At 36.2% G+C, this 22,696-nt stretch overlaps 1 protein-coding gene across 4 annotated transcripts in view; it reads right to left on the bottom strand.

Moving 5' to 3' along the window:
- flfl (serine/threonine-protein phosphatase 4 regulatory subunit 3 flfl) overlaps positions 1-22,696 on the bottom strand; it is a 106,520-nt gene that overhangs the window by 55,550 nt on the left and 28,274 nt on the right. For all 4 annotated transcript variants that reach the window (XM_081731072.1, XM_081731073.1, XM_081731074.1 and 1 more), the window contains exons 6-12: positions 20,053-20,257; positions 13,843-13,936; positions 13,166-13,346; positions 9,240-9,389; positions 4,921-5,082; positions 3,952-4,144; positions 2,387-2,587 (exon numbers count right to left, since the gene is read on the bottom strand). In XM_081731072.1, the coding sequence (XP_081587198.1) occupies positions 2,387-2,587; positions 3,952-4,144; positions 4,921-5,082; positions 9,240-9,389; positions 13,166-13,346; positions 13,843-13,936; positions 20,053-20,257 (1,186 nt within the window). The remainder of the gene's footprint in view (positions 1-2,386; positions 2,588-3,951; positions 4,145-4,920; positions 5,083-9,239; positions 9,390-13,165; positions 13,347-13,842; positions 13,937-20,052; positions 20,258-22,696) is intronic.

The raw sequence follows: 22,696 nt of genomic DNA, 5'->3' as shown, positions 1-22,696 counted from the left end.
AAATGTAAATCTACTTTCGGCTGTCTGTATCCAGTGTCAGATCACTTTGCAGTGCTGTGCAATCCATGACAAACTCATCTCCATTCATGAAATTTTACAACGAAGCTATTAAGATCTGTGATAGTGTGGAGATTTCAATTCCTCCAATGAAGAGGCGCAAAACTGCAGAGTCTTGACGAATCAGTCAGCTCGCAGTATTTGTGCAAAACAAAAGAATAGGAGACGAGCATTTCTTATTATCCTCATTTAAACTCAGTTGTTTGTGGTACTGCTGAGAGATTTTGTCAAGAAACTATTGGCACATGCGAAATCTGGTAGACTTGAATGTAAAGGATGAAGAAATAACCCTCTTAGCTAGAACGTTCAAACTGTCAAGACTACGAGTTGGCAGCAGAAGTAAGACTTCTGAAAGGAAAATCGTCAGTACCTAAGGGAAGTTTATCTGTTACGCTACAGGAGTGGTTTCAGTGGTTGGAGAAAGAAGATATTTACTGCATTCTACTCTGTAATACATCGGTTCTCTTCTATATCTGTCACAAGCTGCACGTGTGAGAGAGCTTTCTCCAGATTACTCAAAAGTAAATTAAGAGCAACTTAGAAGCAGGATAGATTAGAGTCCCTGCTGTTGTTGTTTGTGGAACAGGAAAGAGCTTCGTCTATTGACGTAGATGAAGTTATTGATGAATTTGAGAACATTGTGCCTTTTGACATATGTCTCTTGTTATAGAATATGTGCATTTTGATGTAGTTGTTTGCAACATTTATAAACATTTTGTGTCTGTGTAATTTCTATGTAATTTGATTTTTTCTACTACATAACTATATCCGAAATTTTCAACAGTCATTTAGTGAATTTATATTCCTTTAAAACATTAGTGCAGTTAAAAAACCAAGTACATAGATGCAAAGCTACATAGATACGAAAAGGCACAGGACGTAATTTGTTTCCTTTGTGCACACCCAAATATAAAGTTCTAGCTACGCCTATGATCCTGAGCCAATATTATTTTTTTCCTCACGTTCTCTATCGCTAGTCTTTAATACCCTTTTCCAGTACATTAAGTAATGATTAAGCTGTAAAGGCGAGTTGCAATATTCAACTTTATCTTAAAATATGAAACTTTACACGCTAAAAAGTATTTCTATTGTAATCAAAACTCATCCATAAATAGTAAACAAATTTTCGACGAAAACGATATTATTTCTACAAATCATAAGACACTAATATCCGGTATTACAGTCGGCGTTACAAGGCCATGCGAAGCCTAAATTAACCCTATCATCAAATATTCTTAGTAACCTTTTTGTTTGACCTTATTTTACACGTAATTTGGTGACTGTCCTCTAAGTTAGCATATTGATATTACACTAGTGATATATTTTAAAACAAATACCGGTTTCTACTTTCAGGGTTCGCATTGAGTACACTAAATGAAAATTAATTTATCGTAATAGATATTTGTAATTGTGTTTATTTAATTTTTTTAATAAAAGAGTAAGTGTTGGTTCATTTTTATATTTAGTTGTAATACTTGAATTTGACCACAATTATTTAAAACAAGCAATAACTTTGGCAATTTTCAAAATGTGTCAAATATGATTCCGAAAGCATTTTGTCTCAATATTTAATTTAGGAGGTCTTGTGAAAATTAAAAACAACATAAATATAGTTACGTGGAAGTTACGGTGTATTTCAAGGAACAAATATTAAAAATATTTCTATTTTCCTTATGCGAGAACAAGACGAGCTTGAGGAAAGTTTAGCTATTCCTCTCTCAATGTCTGTTCAAGCTATAAGTAAGTAAGTAAGTAAGTAAGTAAGTAAAAAAAAAAAAAAAACGAAATTATTGCTTTACTCAAGAACTGCGTGCAACTACTATCTGCACATCTTTGGGAACTCTTGATACCATTTTCGTCTCCCTTAGTCTACAAGGCGTAATCGCAGACATTAAACTGAAGGATTTCATTTCTTGATACCTTTTGTATGTAACCTGTGATGATGATAAATTACAAATACATAACAAGAAGTTACAGCAACGATTTCCCAACTTTTTCGGTAACTCCGATAGGAATTTATTTTACTTTCTCTGACAATTTCCAATGGAGACATAAGCAGGTTATCACCGAGTAAACTATCCATAATTTGTAGCTAATAATCTTCTGAACAAGAGACTATATACAAAAACAAAGTAAATATAACGGCACCACATAGAATTGGGTTGCAAGAAAATGAGTCCTGCATATTTTTGAAACTACAAATAACTATCCAATTCTTTAAATAAAAAAAAAATTAAAAAGTAAATGCAGTTGCTGTACGCTTATCAAATAAAACTTCAACGAGAATAACAAATTACGTGACGAGATCTGAATTAAACAAGATACTTACAAAGTACAAGGAATGTGTGTTTGGACTTCATGAGAACTAGAATCCGCCTCAGGAGATCCTTGTGAAGAATGTAATTTTTAACATGATACGTATGATGTTCCACGCAAAACGACAGAAGTTCAAGAATGAGACCAAGTAGTTGTACCGTTTGATAATCCTCTTTGGCAGGATGATCTTCCGCTGTGTTGGCCAGAAGTGGTGCTAGAAGAAAATCCAAAGTTTGAGTACTTATTACAAATAATACACAGTGGGTTAGAAGTAATTCTTAATTTTTCTAAATATGCTATATCTGGTAGGTATGTAGGGGTTATAAAAAAACTCATGTGTTTATAATATGTTTGTGTTCATTTCATTGTTTCCGAGTCCATTCCATTCCACAGATCAGAATGACGGACCTATTTCACACTAAGGAAGAGTTAAATAATGCTGCAAAATATGAAGTCTGACAGTCTATTACCCAGACGCAGCAGAGGTGGAGATGTATATAATAAAGTACGTCCAAAAATCACAAAGTACTGTTACAGAAGTTAATGACTACCGACAATGTAGTGAACAGCAACAATGCTGTTGACTTCGAATGAGTCTCTACCCGTACTGCTGTGTGTTATTCTCCAAAACTGGTCCATTAACAACAATGGAAGATTCATTATCCAATAGTTGCTTGCAAGTGATTGGTGTTTTGAATTTTGCAAAATGATGTCATATTAATGCATTTTAGAAGCAACAACGGGATGTGTTTCATAAAGAGGATTTGCTACTCACGTTATTACTCAAAAGAGTTTTCTAGGGCAATGTATAAGCCCGACGGCCAGGGAGAGCTTGTACACATTATAAACCTAAACCTGACAATCTTCTATCAATTTCCTTGGATGAGCCAGAAAGAAATGTACTAAAGTAAACATACTAAGTTGTATCTTGAGGAAGGCTAATGACAAGATGTAAACTATAAATTTAAAAAATGTTAATTAGTATATTTTAAAAATTACATATTTTGAACCTCTTTTTGCCCATCTTGTAGTACTATATTTTATAAATGCACATATGTATATAGCACATATGCCTTTATGTATATAGCACATATGCCTTTATGTATATAGCATGTATACATTTAAAAAATTCAAATGAATATTTTCTACATCAAAGCAATATTAAATCATACAGAATTCTATGTTTACACTATGTAATTTAAAGGCCTATTTGGAAACAGCACTTAAGTTAAATGTGTTCATATTTTTAAGTAAATAAATATGTCCAAATAAGAAAAATAGCTTAGAATAGTTATACGTGTGCACGACGAAAATTAGAGACTGGCATACAATGGAAAGCGTACCCTGCCAGTCCTTACAAAATGACATACATTATTTTATCAGCTCAGATGCACGGCTTGACGCATTTGTGTATCTTATCACCATTTTTATATTTCCTTTTAGTCATACTCTTGTAGTTACACTTTGTCGCGACTTCAAGTATTATGAACGCCTGATGAAGTGTCCGAATCTACGAAACAATATCAAAATATCCATTTACCTGGTAAGTGAAACAATGATTCTCTTTTGAGTACTCACCTATAAGAACATGCATACTATGTTTGTAGAAAAAATTTAAAAAATCTGTCTTTTCTGACTTGTTCACTGAGGCCAACATGTTCTCAGGATCTAACAATATCCTTAAAATGCCCATGAGCTGCACTGCACCCCCAAGTTCTGGGTCATTATCACAGATCATCTGCTCCAAAACAATATTAATTAACATTTGGTCCTGAAAAAAAAATGGCAAGGTAATCCAATTAAAATATAATCGAGAACATACAATCTACTACAGTAAACAGGTTAAGTAGTATTTGATATAAATCGTACAAATACAACTGAAGACAAACATTTTATTATCCATATTGATTATTTCCATACAATACAGTATTTGTATAACATAATGGTTACTTCTGGTTTCTTGAAAAAAAAAAAAAAAAAAAATGCGACCCTATTTAAAAGGATTTAAAAGGCAGAAATAAATGCCATTCCTAATTAATCATGACTAAAAACGAAGAAAGAAAAAGCCACATAAAATGAATACTGTACGTGCAGAACACTCATTGAATAAGTTGGCGACTGGGGAAAATTAAGTATTACTCTACCTCAATCATTACATCCTTGAGACTTCTCCAGAAGACACTACCGCAGAACCTCGAGGAAATGCTTGTCTTTGGTTGTTTAACAATCAACTCATATGAACAAAATTTTCATTTCTCTGCTCCAGAATCCTAGGACACCACACACATCATCTGGAAGAATGACCTCAATTCACCAATACAACGTTTCCCACCGTAAACATGCTAGTTATCCCGGAAGACTGACTGCAACGTTTGCAACCCAATTTGGTATGATTTTCTTCAACACTGGCTGTAAGTGGGTTAGTGATAATCTCTTAAATCCAGAATTCATTGTTATATCAGGTAACATACGTCACTCCTAAAACTCGAATCAGATACCACATTGTATTACCATGAGATATTCAAATAACACTATCGAAATACTTACTTCATCAGTATTTGTAGCTTGCTGCAACGTATAATCTCGTACCATGGACGGAGAGAACTCCACTATATACGTAAGAATGTCTATGGATGCTGTTTTGGTCTGTGGATCATCCATTGCAAGGGTTATCTCCAACGCTGGGAGAATACCAAGAGTGGAGAGTGTCTGAAAAAATTACAACACATTTAACTCAGTATACGGCACAAAAAACCTCAGAGAGTTGCATAATCAGCAGAAATTAAAACACATTCAATATAATATTTTGTAATGCATGTTAGGATATATGATTAAAAATAAATACTGATCAACTATTAATGTGATTATAATGCCTTCCGATTTAAAGAAAAAATGTTACTTCAAAGAAGTGCTATTTATTAACTAGAAACAGCACTTGAAACTGATTGAGACTGACTATTTATGTGTGACACTATGCACATATAAAACGACAATGTCGCACTGCAGAGATGACTATGAAGAGAAACCTGACGGAGTTAGCAATCGCTCCGTAACGCCACATGACAGCCGGTTATATAGGGTGGCGCACGAAAACAGGAAAATTTTAATTGACGTAAAATACACTAATCAACACAGGAAAGAATACATTTAATGATTGATCTAAGTTGCATGGAGAGAGTATGCCATCGACAATAACATTAGCTATGGCACTTACATGTCACTTTCTTTCTTAAAGACGACATTGGAAAGATGTGCCCTATCGGTATACAGATTATGATACGAGTATGTTCTGGAAATTCGCTGGAATGCTCAGTGTATTACATCTTGAGGAACGCCATGAGTCCTTTTAAACCCTCAGTAACGATGTTTGTAGAACGTGTACTACACTCTTTGCTTTCGAGATGTCCCCATAGATTCGCCACAGAGAGAAATTGCACACACTGAGTTCAGGGGATCTCAGAGGCCATAGAATGTCACTATTTTCATCAAATGCTTCCACAGCGAACAGACGTCCCGCAAAACTTCAATGTTTCATTATTACTAAATGGTAAAGTCTTCTCAATGTTGTCTTATAAATCCCAAACAAATTATGCTCATCCAGTGTTGCTAATTCTAGATTCAAAATTTCCCGTTTCCCTGCGCCACCCTACGTGGTAGTGAAGTGCATGAAGATCTTGCGAATTTTATTATTGTCACATTTTTCTTTAAAAAGCTCTTCTTTCTATATTATTTCTTACAATTCCATCTTTTTCTTCATATTCGTAATTCTATTGGAATTTTTCTTTACCGATTTTTACTTTCATTTATTTTTTACACACATGAATTCGTATCTTCATTTATAATGTTATTACGAATGATCTTCCCGAATAAAAACCTAAACAAACCTCGCTTAACATCACTCAGACACGTCCTTCGTAAACGGTTAGCGTACGCGCCTTAGGCGCGGGAGACCCGGATTCAATTCCCGGCGGGAGCTTATGTGGTTCGGATTCCACGTTAATCAGTACGCCCATGTCTCATATAGCCTCGCTGCTGAACGGGACGTTAAACTCAAAATCAACTCAACTCACTCAAGACACGTAAAAGTGCTATCAATGGAAACAGAAACTCAAAATTCTCAGCAGCTGATTAAACTGTCGTGTAGTTATTGTTTTTGCCGCTAAACGATAGGAAAGAAAATGACTGCCAATAACAACAGGAAGATGTGTGGGTTACATTTTCACGTGATTTTAGGAGGTGGTTTGATGAAGATGCACCCAAAGGCCACATTATCCGTAACTGGTATTCTGAATTTAAAGCAAATGGATGCATTTGAAAGCGAAAATAAATCGGCTGCCCACCGATAAGCGAGACAACTGCGGAACATTTCAATAGAGATTCCTATGAAGTCCACAGGAATCCACCACCGCAGCCAGCAGAGAATTAAGATGTTTTGCTTCCAACTCTGCGGAAGATTTTACGCAAACGTTTGCACTTCCACCCTTACTGTTTTTAATTTTTGCAGGTCCTGAAACCGGATAACGAAGACAAGAGACTATCTTCTGCCAGGACATGCAAATCGAAAGGGAAACTGATAATTTTACAGGAATTATTCGTGCTCAGTAATGAAGCCATCTGCCACCCATCAGGCAAAGTGCACAAACACAGTGTCAGGATCTGGAGTCGGGGACTACCCCAAGGTGAATGTTTATTGTGCTATCAGGCATAAAAAAGTGTGTGGCCCTTTCATCTTCATACCACCATATGTTACGGCCATGGCTTTTTCCATAACTTGAATAGGATAATCCCGGCTTCATTTATTGACATGATGGAGCATCACCCCGTTTTCACTCGATGTCAGACGTGAACTGAATAAGCGACTACCAAATAGATGGATTAGGTGTGCTAGTAGAGGACAATAGGTAAAGTTTGCGTTGATCTGCACATTCCGCTAACCTTATGCCCTGCGACTTCTTTTCCAGGGGTTTCATCGAACAACACGTATATTATCTACTTTTACCAACTACCATTCAGGCTCTTCATGTTTACCATTGCATTAGTGAATCGCCCTATGTTACAAAGTGCATGGCAAGAAATGTACAACAGGTTAGTGTGCCGCATGATAAGAGAACTTACCCTCCATTCCAAAAGAAACCGAACGTTTTTAAAAAACAAAAAAGCAATGTACATTTTGGAACAAATCATTTTTATTAATCAATGTATTCCCCTTCTGCATCGATACACATATTTGCACGCTCCAACAAGTTGTCAAACGACTTCTCCATGTCCTTTATTGGAATGGTCTTTAGGACGGCGGTCATCGCCTTCTCAATGGCATCAATCGATGCGTGCCACTTTCCTTTCATCGCCAAATGCAGTTTCGGGAACAGATAGAAATCGCATGGAGCGAGATCTGGTGAATAGAGCGGATGATGCAACCGAATAATGTGATTTTTGACCAAAAATTCAGTTACAAGTCGCGAACGATGTGATGTGCATTATCGTCCAAAAGAGTCCAACTGCCGATTTCGCAATATTCGGGCCGAATACGACGAATTCTTGCCAGCAAACGCTTCATGACGCCCAAGTAAAACTCTCCAGTGACTGTCTGGCCGGGCTGAACAAATTCTTTGTGGATAATTCCTTTTGAATCGTAAAAACAAATCAGCATCAGCTTAACTTTTGACTACACCAAGGGACTTTTTTTGGGTGTTCCTTCATCCGGCGCTCTCCATTCAGCACTTTGCCGCTTTGTTTCGGGCTCATATTCAAAATACCACGTCTCGTCACCAGTTACAATCGATTTCAAGAAGTTTCGATCCTGCCGAGCACTTTTAACGATGTCTTTGCAATGCGCAATTCGATCAACTTTTTGGTCTTCGGTGAGTTTGTGTGGTACAAACCGCGAATTAACCTTCTTAAGGCCCAAAACTTCGGTCAAAATGCGGTATGCGGTTGTTTGAGGAATGCCTAATTCCATTTCAATAACTTTCACCGACGATGTTTTGTTATGTTTGATGAATTCACGCACTTTTTCGATGTTTTCTTCCGATAATCCGGTTCTGGGACGGCCTGATCTTTCGTCATCATCCAGCGTCTCTCTACCCGATTTGAATCGCCTGAACCACTCGTAAACTTGCGTACGGGATAGACACTCATCACCATATGCATTTTGTAGCATTTGGTGCGTTTCACTAAAAGTTTTACCCAGTTTAACACAAAACTCAATTGCAGCTCGTTGTTTGAAACTCATTTTCCGACCGATGTACACAACACACTGACAGTTGAAACGCAATAACTTTGTTGCCGTGCATTCAAATGTCATGACATTTATACCAGTTGTCAATGAGGGACTACGCCATCTACCGGTGAAATATTACAACAGATGGCACTAGTGGTACTATTTGTTTTCAAAAGTTCGGTTTCTTTTGGAATGGAGGGTGTATATTGAGCATAATACGTTATATGACCAGAACCAAACGAAACGCTGAGTTTCCGTTTTCATTGATACCATTTCCACTTGCCTGGGTGTTGTTAGGTGAGATTTGCTTCTGGTTTGTAATCGAGATAATAACACTGTATTGGTTTCCCTCTTTCTCCACTACCATTACCGAACTACCCGCCTCATTAATTTTATCTTTTTCACTGAGAACATACACTATTTACAACCTTACAACATCTAATGGTTATATACCATGATTGCACCCATCTGGACGCTTCACAGCTTATCCTACATTGATTGTGTGTTTTCCAACTATTTCCTGCTATCAGAAATTAAATGTAATTTGTAAAAAAATTGAACATTATCTCCGAAAAATTATCATTACTTGGATTGTTACCTTCAACAATCACTAGTACGCAATATTAAAAATATATATGTAAAATACCTTATAAAAAGATTCTTTTCCTTGAGGTTGAAGATTTTGTGAAAAATTGCAAAATTCTTTGAGAAAAAGTACTAGGTCCCTACGTTTATCGTCGTCCGTTGCTTCATCCGTGAGTTGTGCAAATAACTCGTTCAAGAATTTTTCATCATCCTGCAAAAATGTCGAAAAACATTAGATTACTGAATATATACCTATACATAAAATATGGCACAATTATACTAACATGTTCATGCAATTTTGATCAGGAATATACGAGATTAAAATAAATTGTAACCTGTTATATTAAATTTTATAACTCGTTCTTTTATTAAATTTTAATCAGGAACTTCTGGAATAAACCAAGATAATGGAAATTATTAATAATAATTTCACTTACGATCTCCTCTAAATGAAAGATCACCTACAACAATTTTATGAACACTAATTATCAAACCTACAAAGAATACAACAATCACAAGCGAACATCACAAAATTAAAATAAAGCTCCTAAGAGAGTACATTATATTTTCAACACTATAATTTATATGTCTTACACTGAAACTTTTTATTATAATCATGTTCTACGTTTTTATAGGTGCTGGTCGCAAGAGAGCTGTTCGTAAAACATTTCTTAACACACGTGAATCACCATATTTGAAGCAACCTGCTTTCTAGTTCCCTCATAGATCTTGGTGGGCTACCATTTTCTAGGCAATCTTGTTAGTAATGAAGTACTTTTGCGTAGACTTGGGTTAAAACTGGAATCAATAAGTATCTAATAAAACTTACTGAAGCTCAATATACAGTAGCTCCCGAGTATCTGGCCTAATGTGGCGGAAGGGCATGCCGGATAAGCCAGAGCTCTATGAACCCATTTCCAATGAACATTAAGCACACCCCAGGAACAATTTACGAATAGAGTATTGTACGTACTGTACAGTTATAATCAGGAACAGCGGCAAGCGTACTGTATTGAGGTCCGTTACACACTGACGAAACAATGAACAAGGAGCAGAACGCTGCTCTTTTCCGGTCACAATTTATATTTTGCACACACACGTAGGAGGATCATAGCAGACGTCCGCTTCCAATGCCTAGGTAATGTTGCCAATGAAACGCCTTGCCTTCTTCATTTAATTACGATAAAAGAAAACTACGCTGGATAGTCGCGAGCCGGATACTTGGGAGTCTACTGTAGTTTTATCAAGACTCTCTGCAGCCAGTCATGTTACTATAATTTCAATCCATTGTTATTTTTATTTTCCATGCAACTAACGGATCTGTAGACTGTCTATGAATCCACATCAAGAATTACCACGTCAATTTAAATTAAACAAGTGAGTTTCGTTTGACAATGTGGAAACTATTCAAATTCAATACTGAAACTGGAAGCAGTACATCTATAACTCCTGATTACAAAAGCCGTTATTCGTCGGACGCTGAAGCCATACTCACTAACTCTGTTACTGTTGTTCGTGAAACCGGATGAGGTTTATGTCCATCACTTCCGGCTGCAATACTCGAATCAAGTCAATACTTGCGGTACTAAATCCATATCAGAAAAGTGCTTGTCGCTATCTATTCCCTTTTTCACTATAGCGATCAATGTTGAAATCCGAAAGTTGTTATTTCCATTACTTAGATAGAGTAGATACAACACTAGATAAAAATAGATAAAACTCATTCTTCAGACGCTGGTTCATGTTAAAAAGCCACTTCTTGCTATTTCTTACCATTTTTTCTCTACAGAGATCAATTATTGAAACCGAAACTTGTAGTAAATTTCTATTATCACATTTGATTTTAGTAGAGAGATGTGAATGGAGATAGTATGTATTCTTCAGATGCTGAATCGATTACGAAAAACCCGTTGTCGTTATCTATTAGCGTATTTGCTCTGTAGCAATTCACGTTGAGACTGGGAATGGTTAATTTCTGCCCTTCAGTTCTGAATACATATTTAACGGATTGAGATTAAACCTATTCTTTGCACGCTGAGTCGATACCAAATAAAGGATAGGAGGCAATGCACTATACTTTCTCACTTCAATTCATTAAACAGATCATTCCCAAAAGTAAATTACTCCGTGTAGATTCCTTTTCATAAAAAAATATTTATATGTTAGGGCTGTTAATGAATTATTTTGTATATAAAATATCAACAAAACTGCAGGAGTCGTATTTACAAATATATATATATATATATATATATATATATATTTGCGAATATTCTTATGGAAGTGGTTTACGTAATACTATAGGAATATTAATGAAATATGAACAAAATCTCCTGAGTTGCTTTTGAGAAAATCGTCCGAAAAGAGCCCACTCCCAAAAATAAACTACCCCTTGTAATTAAGAACGATTGGGTTATGCCATAATTGTCTGGTTATTAATGAAATGTTTGTGAAATACGAACAAAATCGCCTGAGTTGTTTTTGTGAAAATCGTCCGCAAGAAATCCATCCCCAAGAATAAACTATCCCCTCGTAGATTTCTTCAAGAAAATAAGTTTGCCATATTGTCAGGTTATTAATGGAATACTTATTTATGAAATATAACAAAATCTCCTGAGTCGTTTTTGAGAAAATCGTCTGAAAAATTCATTCCCACGAGTGAACTATCCCTTCTCGATTCACTACTTTTATTTTTAAAGGTAGAGAGAAAGCATAAATAACTACCCTAGAGAATCACATGAAAACCTTAAATCTACGGAGTTGAAAATCTGGCTCAGATACGTTGAATAGTACGGCCTTTCGGCGCATACATCAGGTCGAACGGACAATGTCAAAAAATCACTTTCTCGGTATCTATGAGACATGAAACGTGTAAATCCGTTGAAATCTTGTCTCTTCTTTCGTCGTTCGTAAGTAAAAACTGCTTTTCAACAGGTATCTCTTACTGTTTTTGCTCTGATACCTGTCAACAGACTGAAGGACATAGCCGTTCTGTAAGACTTCCGATACTTATGAATAGCATTGTTAGGAAGCCTTTAACGAAAATATTCCGAAACTAACTTCTAAAATCAACTTAAATTATAGGACATTGAAATAATTATCTTTAATATTTAATCTCTTTTATCTTCGTGAAGAAACACAATACCTAAATTTTAAAAAAAAAAAAAATGCTTATGGATGCAATGAGATGCTTATGAAAGCTCGTAATTTCACGATCTTTGGGACTAAATCTATCGTCAAGCAAAAGAAACAAAAATTCGTAAGACTACAGAGATATTGCCTTTCGTTTAGCTTCTTCTGCGCGATAATTGCAAACTTTCATTCGTCTGTTAGAAAATTGTTTGTATTTCTCTGCAAGTGTAACTCCTTCACAAATTTGGAGCATTCTGACAGGAACATTGTCAGTCAAAAGGGTTTAATTTATTACACACTGAATCCGTTTTGCTAAACTTTAAGATCCTGTCGAGTCATCTACTACAAATATAACATATTTATAGCAAAGACTAAATGTAAGTGTATGGGCACTTCGAGGTGTCACGCAATGTTTATCCATCGTGCATCATCATTTGTTCCAGTTTATCAATTTTGACCAGCTTGTTTGCAGTTCAAAGGAGGACCGAAGTGAAAAAATTTACACATAAACAACCGTTCAATGTTGCCCATCAACTACTATCTTGTTCGCTAACTGAAAAGTAGCTCAAGATTAACTTCGTCAATGATGTATGTTATAAATCGAAGATTTGAGCATCATATAATTTTTAAGTTACTCAAACGACACTTAGTATTAAAAAAACAAATAATAATCAGAGCTTTTTTTTTTTTTTTTTTTTTTTTTAATAAAAATGCCTTATTTTGACATACTGCTCCCAACTTCAGTCATTAAACTTCAAGCTGTTCGTTATTAATATTTATCTGTGCTTTCTACCTACAAACATACTCATAATACATATGTATCACTACACAATAGATGTTTCAATGGAAGGGACGTACCTGTATTAACGATACTATTTCCACTTTGTTAAAGAAAATAAAACTTGAAAGTGTTGAAAGCATATTATCTTCAAACACAGAAGGTGTCGGCAGTACTACATCTTGAATATACTGTACCCGGTATGTTTGATGAATTTTTGATAGAAGCTCTGCATTTGTTATGGGTATTACCTCCCTAAACCTAAAGAATGAAAAAATAAATACATAAAATACTAACATTTAAAAATATAAACCAACATGTCAATTAATAGAATAAAATCTAATGAAATATATATATATATATATATATATATATTTACCTATTAAAAATGAGCTTAATTTTCGGACAATGAACAGCAATCCTATTGGAATTGTAAAATAACTGAAAAACTTCAGTGTTATCATTTGTCCTTTTCATACTTTGTTCCCTAACCTAAAGTATTCGTCGAAGATTCCTGCAAGAACCTTAACTTAATCCATATAATGTTCGATATATGTATGATAAATTAGATGATACAGAATAATCTAAAGCTTAAAAGATAAAAACACATCTGTGGCGTAAATAATTGTTCTCAGGAAAAAAATCTAAAAAAATAATGACTAATGTATAGATAATACATACAAAATATAGAATACGGAACAAAACACAGGTAAAAAAAGAAAAATCCACGAATTGTATCATATTAAATAACACCTACCTGGCCATTTGTTTCAGGTACTGTCTATGTCGTTTTGGTGCGGGCGAGGAGGGATCGTATTCGAGGCAGCCAACAACATCAAATATAGTATCCTCTGAAACAATGAAGTGAAATTTAACAACAGGAAGTAAAAGACGAGATTTCTCTCTTCTGAATTTTAAAAAGACGAATATGACATAAGGGGCATACAACACAAAAGAAATTAAGTGACAAATAACAAACTGAGGAGACATTAATAAACCTAAATCATGTAAGAAGCTAATTTCACTTTCATCTGAGCGAGTTGTGCAAGAATGTCAGTAGTGAATCGGTATGAACGAAAGCCACACTGAAATTTACTTAAGTGCGAGTTTCACTGGAAATACTACACTACTCGCTTGTTGCCCACGCGCTCAAAGAGCTTACAAACGCAACTCGTGACAGGAATGAGTCTGTAGCTTCTGCAGTCGTTACGGATATCTGCTTAAAGATTCGAAGAACCAGACACACACGTCATCAAGACAGGAAAATCTTTTCAATTTAAATACGATTAAACAGCTGCAATAACGTGAGTTGTGTATTACGAGAAACATTGTGTAACAAATTATAAAATATAGATCAAGCCCTGGCGCGGTATTGGATGGCTCGTGGAGTGCTCTGAATGGACATTACAATTCTCGGTATTAGATCTACGAAAATTTAGCGGATTCCGCACGACACAAGTACGAAAAGTGATTAAACTTGTCAGAATAGTGTGCTGATTCAGAGATAGGAGAAAAGTGTCAGCCCAAAATATTGGCTATCTCTGTAGGGTTAAGCCTTGAGAGCCCCACCTACTTTTAGAGTAGGCACATTAGTAATAGTACTTTTTCCATTGATTGAGCGAACCCGACGCCAAACAGAAGTCAAAGGTGTCCGAGTACTCAGGGACAATATGTAGTCTTTCCAGCGTTGGCAATTCGGTCATTTAATAAAGTAACATGCACGCAAATGCGAAACTGTTAAAGAAATTCTCAGCAGTGGGGCCTGTTAAAAGAAGTACTCTGGCAGGGAGATGAGCAAGGATAGCCTAGCTGTCGTAGACCATCGCTTTCGTGTCCGCGAGTAGAATCACGCACAGAATTTATTACATTTTGTTCAAACAGATTTACACAATCAGCATCCTCGAGGGAATACTACGAGGATGAAAGTCACTCAACTTCCGAAATGTCGGTCAATCAGCACGCTTCAAACTGAAGTGTTTAATATGATTCACACTGGCAACAGGCAAATCTATAATCAATATCGGGAAATGATTACTGTCACAGGATCTGGGTGCACTTTCCAAGTTAACAAACCAGCGAATGTGACACTGCACAGAGAAAGTATGTGAAGGATGGAACGCATTAAGAATTTGTAGATTGCTGCACATTCTCTGAAGATATTCCCGAATAAATTAATGCAGTTATTTATATTGCGACATATTATATAATATAAATTTCTCCCCACGAAAAACATATAGTTTACTCGTTAACTGTCCCAATATAACTCGTTACGTAAAGGAATTTGGGCGTTTTAATCTCTGTATTAATAAATTCGGGAAGATAACAATACATTTACAGCCAACTCTGAAGAAAGAAAGAAAAAAAGTGAAACATAATGTTTTAGTATCTAAGCTCTTCAGACCTTTTCTTTTCGTATATGTTCTCATATTTACCTATATGATGCGCCAACTCCGAAGAAAGAAAGAAGAAAAGAAAGTGAAACATAATGTTTTAGTATCTAAGCTCTTCAGACCTTTTCTTTTCGTAAATGTTCTCATATTTATCTATACGATGCATTTTTTTAACAGCAGAAAGACGACTTTTTAGCCAGTAAACATAAATATTCTTCTGTTACTTCACATTCTCAGTGAGTTGTGTTAGTCTACAATCTACACACCACAGAATGTGTGGATTATCAATATTTCCAATTCTTCACTTTCCGTTATTTTTCAGTTCCCATTGCTTCTAAAGCAATGTTAAGTTTACCCATAAATAAAAGCCTCTTTTTCTTGAAGGTCACGATCTAAGGGTGACAATATTCAAGAGAAAAACAAGTCAATCATCTTGAACCACCTTACTGATAATGGAAAGTGGCTGACTCTCTGCGACAGTGGTAAACGTGTACGTGGTCCTGATGTCCTTTTCACAAGTTGTACTGCTAATAAAGAAAAGTTGGTTTGGTTTGTAATTTTACCATATTATTAATTATCGAAGTTTATTTAACACTAGAACGCCTAATATCTTTGACGCCCTAGTCCGCCCGCGAGGTCATTTTGACACCGCTTACTTTCGTATAAGGAAACAAAATTTAAAATACAGGGTGAGTCAAAAGTCCTTGGACACCTGCATAAGTTTGAAAATCGACGGGAAAAGTAAAAAGTGATGATGGGAACAGAGGTTTGATGAGAGGCCGCAACTTTTGGAGTGTATGTCATTCATGGCCGCCATCTTCAAATCCGCTATTTTGGATTCAAGTCATTCTTTTTAAATGGGATGGGGGGTGTATGACACATCAAATAACACTAGCTTGAGCTCAAGAATTTAGTGGTGTATATATATATATATATATATATATATATATATATATATTGTACAGTTTAAATGTTACTAATGTTCAAGATCGAAATCATCCTTATATCAGGGGAACGCAGCTACCGAACAATAGCAGCTGACTACAACAGACGGCACCCAGACAGAGAACCGGTATCGCACAGCACGGTGGCTCACGTGATCATCAAATTCCGGGTTCAAGATAGGGCACGTAGTAGGCAACCAAAGACTGCCACCAATGAGGAAACTGCAACAGCGGTTGTTGCGTCGTTTGGGAAAAGTCATAAACAAAGTACCCGTCGTGTGTCCCTAGCATGTGCAATAAGCCAATTCTCCGTTGTCCGAATATTGCACGCCCATCAGTAGCATTCTTACAAGCTGCACATGCAACATAAACTGAACGAGGATGACCCTGATCGCCGGTTGGAGTTCTACATGTGGGCTACTGAACAACACGAACTGGATCCTGCGTTTGCCAAGGGCATACTGTTCAGCGACGAGGCGTATTTCACTTTGAACGGGGAGGTTAATCGACATAATTGTCGATACTGGTGTGACGCAAATCCGAACTGGGTTGACCCGAGCCGAGAACATAGTCCAGCGAAGGTGATGGTGTGGTGTGGCATATGGGACACCTGCATCATTGGGCCATTTTTCATTTACAACACCTTAACTGCACCACAGTATCTGATGCTGCTGCAGGACCTTGTATTTCCTGCCACAATGAACGCTGACGGCATTTTCCCATCTTATTTTCAGCACGATGGAGCCCCTCCACACTATGGACTTGGTGTCCGTGAATGGTTGAATGAACATGAACAACTGCCAGGGAAGTGGATTGGTCGCTGTGGTCCCGTGGAGTGGCCGCCCAGATTCCCTTACTTAACGCCCCTTGAATTTTATCTATGGGGACATCTTAAGCAGATAATGTATGCTGAGACAATCCGTGATTTGACACACCTGGAGGAACGCATCCAACAAGTCTGTGACCAAATTTCAGGAGGCATTCTCCTTCATGTGCAGTCAGAGTGGTTGCGGCGACTACAGTTGTGCATTGCACGGGATGGACAACAAGTAGAACATGTGTTGTATCATTCAGTATCCAGGTAATTTCCCACCTTTGAACATTAATAACTTCTAAACTGTACAAGATAGAAAAAAAAAAAAAAAAAAACAAACAAAAAAAAATTACACCACTAAATTCCTGAGCTCAAGCTAGTGTTATTTGATGAGTGATACACATCCCATTAATTAAAAAAAAAAAGAATTCAAAATAGCGGATTTCAAGATGGCGGCCATGAATGACATACACTCCAAAAGTTGCGGCCCCTCATCAAACCTCTGTCCCCATCATCACTTTTTACTTTTCCCGTCGATTTTCAAACTTATGCAGGTGCCCAAGGACTTTTGACTCACCCTGTATTATATTGAATGGTGTTCGAATACACTCTCCTAATAAATATATTTAAAAAAACAAAAATTGATATCTCCTATTTAAAAAAACAAAAATTGATATTCAATATATATGTTGTAATAAATAAAAACAGGAAAATACTAATAGATGGAATCACTGTTTCTTCAGTATTTTATAGTAACATCTTAGTGAACAAACTAGTTTTACATATCTTTCAATATACTTTGTTACAGAGAAACGTAAATGAAAAAAAAAATGACACAAGAAAAGTTCTGCAACTTCGACTGCTCACTTTTCGTCGCAATTGATGCAAGTATAGCGAACCTGAGAAGCACAGTTCCCACACACCAGTTTCAAGCTGGTAAAGCACCTTTTGGTCGTCACATTTCCCTTGCGTTTTTTGATATGTCATTTCATCCGTTTCTTAGTATCCTCTGACGCCGAATTTGCCGCAACCACTGCAACATTCTTGGAGATAGTTAGGGCTCCATGCTTCCTCGTCTGTGCATAAGTTTATCCCAGTTCTTCAACCAAAGGCTGGATAAACTTTGTTCGGAATACTTTCTTCCCTAGTCTCCCTATGGACAATCCAAGCATTGATGTCTGAAAAGTCGATAACATTATAGAAGCTCTGAACAGGCCATCGTCGAGACAATGCCTTGACCAAATACTTCTGGACATCTGGTCAATACTATCAACTCCGTATTTAGTAATGTTGTAGAAAGAAACACTTTCTGGAGTTTTCTTGTTATTGCCGCTAATTTGGACGCCACCAAGATGAAGAGAACAGAGAAGCAGAATGTTCTTTCTTTTCTTGCAATGGTAAACTGTAAGAGTTATTCCCTCGTGATTGTAAATTTTCGAATCATACGTTGAGACGTTCTAATGGCATCACGCATTTCTCTTCTCAAATTATTCAAGGTACAAACAATACTTATTTTCTTCTCCCGGAATTCCTTTGCAAGTTTGAATGAGGTGAAAAAGTTGTCGCAGGTAACATTACGTCTTGTGTTGAAGATAGATTCTATTAATTTCATAACACCATAATCTGCAAGCAAATGATTTTATGGTCTCTGTTCATCCTTACCTAAGTATGGAGATGCGTTTACCATATACTTTGAATTCACATCCATAAGGTTCCAAAATTTCTGGCCGTATTTGGCTGGCTTTGACGCCATTGGCACAACAAAGAGACTGACGTACTTACAAAGGATTGGTCACGTGTTACAACAAAAGTCCAAAGCGATTAACACAAACACAACTTCAAACAACTTTTGTAGTGGAAACTAGCTCACAACATTAAATATGATCACAGAATACAAAGCGAAAGGTCAACGTTTCTTAATTTAAGATAGTGTCAATTTGACACTTTCGGGCGTTTTTAGCAAATCTGATCATACTTTCGTTAATACACAAATTAATTGGACACACACTCTTTCCCGTGTTCATATTAATATTTTGGAAAAAGTCAAAAAGTTTCGAACATCTAGTCTAAGCAATAAATACTTTATTCGTGGTTTTACGACGAGAAGTGTCAAAATGACACCTTACGGGCGTTCTAGTGTTAAAAACAGAATTCACGTTTCACTGTCTCTTTTCGATTTCATACAGTAATCTTTTAGAAGGCTTTTTGGCTCTCAGTACAGAATTCCTTTTAATTATTCTAATAAGATTTAAATTAAGTATTTTTTTTCTATACTGAAAGACAAAACCATGTTGTACTGAATTTGTTGTATATGCATGCTACATGTTGTAAATGTATATAACGTTTTAACTCGTATCCTCGGGCACATACACACCAAGAAAGTCCAATATCAGCATTAAAATGAAATGAAGAAACCTGTGGCACTTTTTTTCTTAACTAAATAATATAGTAACTAACACTACCATATTTCATTTAAATAATCACGCTAAAGTATATGTGCTTGAATTTCGATATGTGTGTGCCATAAGATTGTTTCTTACCCAACTTCTTATCATTTACGTAATTAAGAATTGAGAAATATTTGAATTCTGCGTATTCTGCGCACTCGGAAGCACCAAGGATGAGAACAGTAGTACCTCTCGAAACGATATAACCGGGATAAACACACTGACACTTTAAGGTTACTCATCCTTCTTTTTAGTAGCAACATTAAAATTTGGATTGAACTGATAGTTATTCTTCTTAATCATACATACACATAATAATGAAAGTCTTTATTACAATTCTGCTTCGAAAGGAAGTAATAATCATTAACTTACCTGCAAACATGACTTCAAAAAGGCCATTCTTGTTTAACAAGAAAATATTCTTAAAAATATCGTATAAATGATGTAAGCCTTCAATATTTTCTAGGTCTTCGCACATATGAAACAAATTCAAAAGCTTCTTTATGTAGCATTCACTCTCTATTGCAGCTGCCAACTTTTCTTTTCTTGCTGGTGAGGTCAAACAACTGCTCATAAGCTGAAAATTATTATTAAAAAATTAATCTTCCTCAACCATATTATCTATATATAATTAACTAAAGTTCTTCAATATTTCGACTGAAAACTTTACTTTGCTAACGAAGATTAAAACCATAATAAGTTTTACACACATACTATAAAAATAATATATGTACGATCTCTAGTAAATGAGCAGTGGTTAAATATTCAGTGTGTCTTATTTTCTGCTTATTTCTACTTTATATGTTGCAATGAAACCCAAAGTAAAGTCCAGGTAGGAAAATTTTTGTCCACAAGCTTTCACGTCGAGAATGGCCTGAAACAAGGAGATGCGTTGTCGCAATTATTATTCAACTTTGTCCTGGAATACGCTATAAGGAAAATCAAACATAGTAACCAGGGCCTAGAGTTGAACGGTGTTCACCAGGTTATAGCGTATGCTGATGATTTTAATTTAATAGGGGATGACAGAAGAACAACAGAAAGAAATGCAGAGGTCTTATTAAATGTTTGCAGGGACACGGGTTTAGAAGTAAAAGTAGAGAAAACTAAATACATGGAAGTTCGTCGAGATCGTAATACGGCAAATTATGGATGTGTTAAAATATCAAACGGTACTTTAGATAAAGTGGATACTTTCAAATATCTACGATCAATATTAATAGACGAAAACCATATTCATGAAGAAATTAAATGTCGACTAAAAGCAGGGAATTCGTGTTATTATTCAGTTCAAAATCTCTTTGTTAGGGTATCGGAGAAAGTATGGATTATGAACAATCTGACAAGGTGTTAGGAAGTTGTACTAACAAAAGAAAGGCGTTCCTATGAATATAAATAATGTGCAATTGAGTCGTAGAAAAAGAGCCTTAAGTGGCTGTAGTTGTTTATGTGTTGTAATGGAGCCATAAGTGGCTGAAGAGTTTGATAATTAGGTTGGTGAGCCAAAAGTGGCTGTTTATAATTTAAATATATGAGCCAAGTGTGGCAAGTGATATTTTAGTTACATCCAAGTGTGGCTGGTTGTAGTTGTAAGGCAATAAAGGTTGATAGTGAATAGAAAGAGTTATCTACATTCTTAAGTTGACTTGGGTACATGTGAAATCTAGTTGAAGTAATATTTAACTCACTTAAAAATATACCCTAACACTCTTGTCGTCGCGAATTCTGTCGAGGAATTTGAAGCTTAAAATATATAAGTGGTAATCATGCCTGTTATTCTGTATGCCTGAGAAACATGGTCGCTTACCCTGAAGGAAGAACATTGACTTAAAAGTATTTGAGAACAAGATCATGAGACAAATATTTGAATCCAAGAGGAACGGGAAGGGAAATGGCGGAAGCTTCATAACGAGGAACTACATAATTTATACGGTTTACCAAACATTATTAGGGTCATCAAGTCTAGGGGGTACAGGTGAACAGGTCATGTCAGTTCAAGATGGAAGAAAGTAGGAACGCTTTCAAAGTCTTAACTGGAAGACCAATCGGAAAACGACCATTCGGAAGACCTAGGCACATGGGAAGACAATTAAGATGGATCTCGCGAAAATAGGAATACAAGGTAGAAACTGGATCCAGTTGCCTAAGGATAGAAGTCAGTGGAAAGCTTTTGTGAACGTGGCATTGAACCTCCGGGTTCCATAGGCCACAGAGTTAGTTATGTTACAATTACTCCATAACGGCATATTTTCCGGAAATTCTCCATTTGCAACAATTACTCATGCAAGTGACAGGACGTTAGCAACTACAGATTTTGAAATTCTATTCAATGACACGACGATGCAACATTTGTCTGCTTGTCATACGGTAGTTCAACAAGTTTCTAACTAAACATCTTTACATCCGTCCGTCACAAATAAAAAAATTGGCATGTTCGATCTTGAGATAGATGACGATATGGTATATATCAGGATGCCTAAAAAGTACTGAGCCTTTGGAGGTCAAACTGACAATACATTTATTATGATTTACAAATAACACCACATAAGCAACATTTTTTTTTTTTTTTCATGATCTATCATTTTTCCGTGACAACATAATCCTGCCGCAATTTTTTTTAAGTGACTCATGGTCTTTAAGGTCTCTTTTGAAACTAACTTAGCATCATTCAGGGAGGTCTAAAAAAGACCGAAACAAATTATATAGTCTGACGATGCCACGTTCGGGCTACGCGGTGGATGTATTAAAATCTCTCAGTAAAAGATGTATGCGGTCTGGCGCCGTCAGTGTGATGTACGACATCATTTCTATTGACCAGTTCCGGTCGTTTCTTTTCCATTTGCGCTTATTATCAATAGTACAGGTCCGAGTCCATTGTTCTGCCCAACGGCAGCAGCTCGTAGCGCATGACGCCTTTCCAATCCCACTAAATGAACAGCATAGTCTTCCTGAGTGTCAGTGTGGGCTTAGCCACAGACTGTGGAGCTTCTCGCTTCAGCCATGATCATCTTCGCAC

The sequence above is a fragment of the Thermobia domestica genome, chromosome 11 (assembly GCF_964235325.1).
Source record: "Thermobia domestica chromosome 11, izTheDome1.hap1.1, whole genome shotgun sequence".
In the NCBI taxonomy this organism is placed as follows: Eukaryota; Metazoa; Arthropoda; class Insecta; order Zygentoma; family Lepismatidae; genus Thermobia; species Thermobia domestica.
Note: the sequence above shows the minus strand (reverse complement) of the source record. Positions and strands in the feature narration are given on the sequence as shown.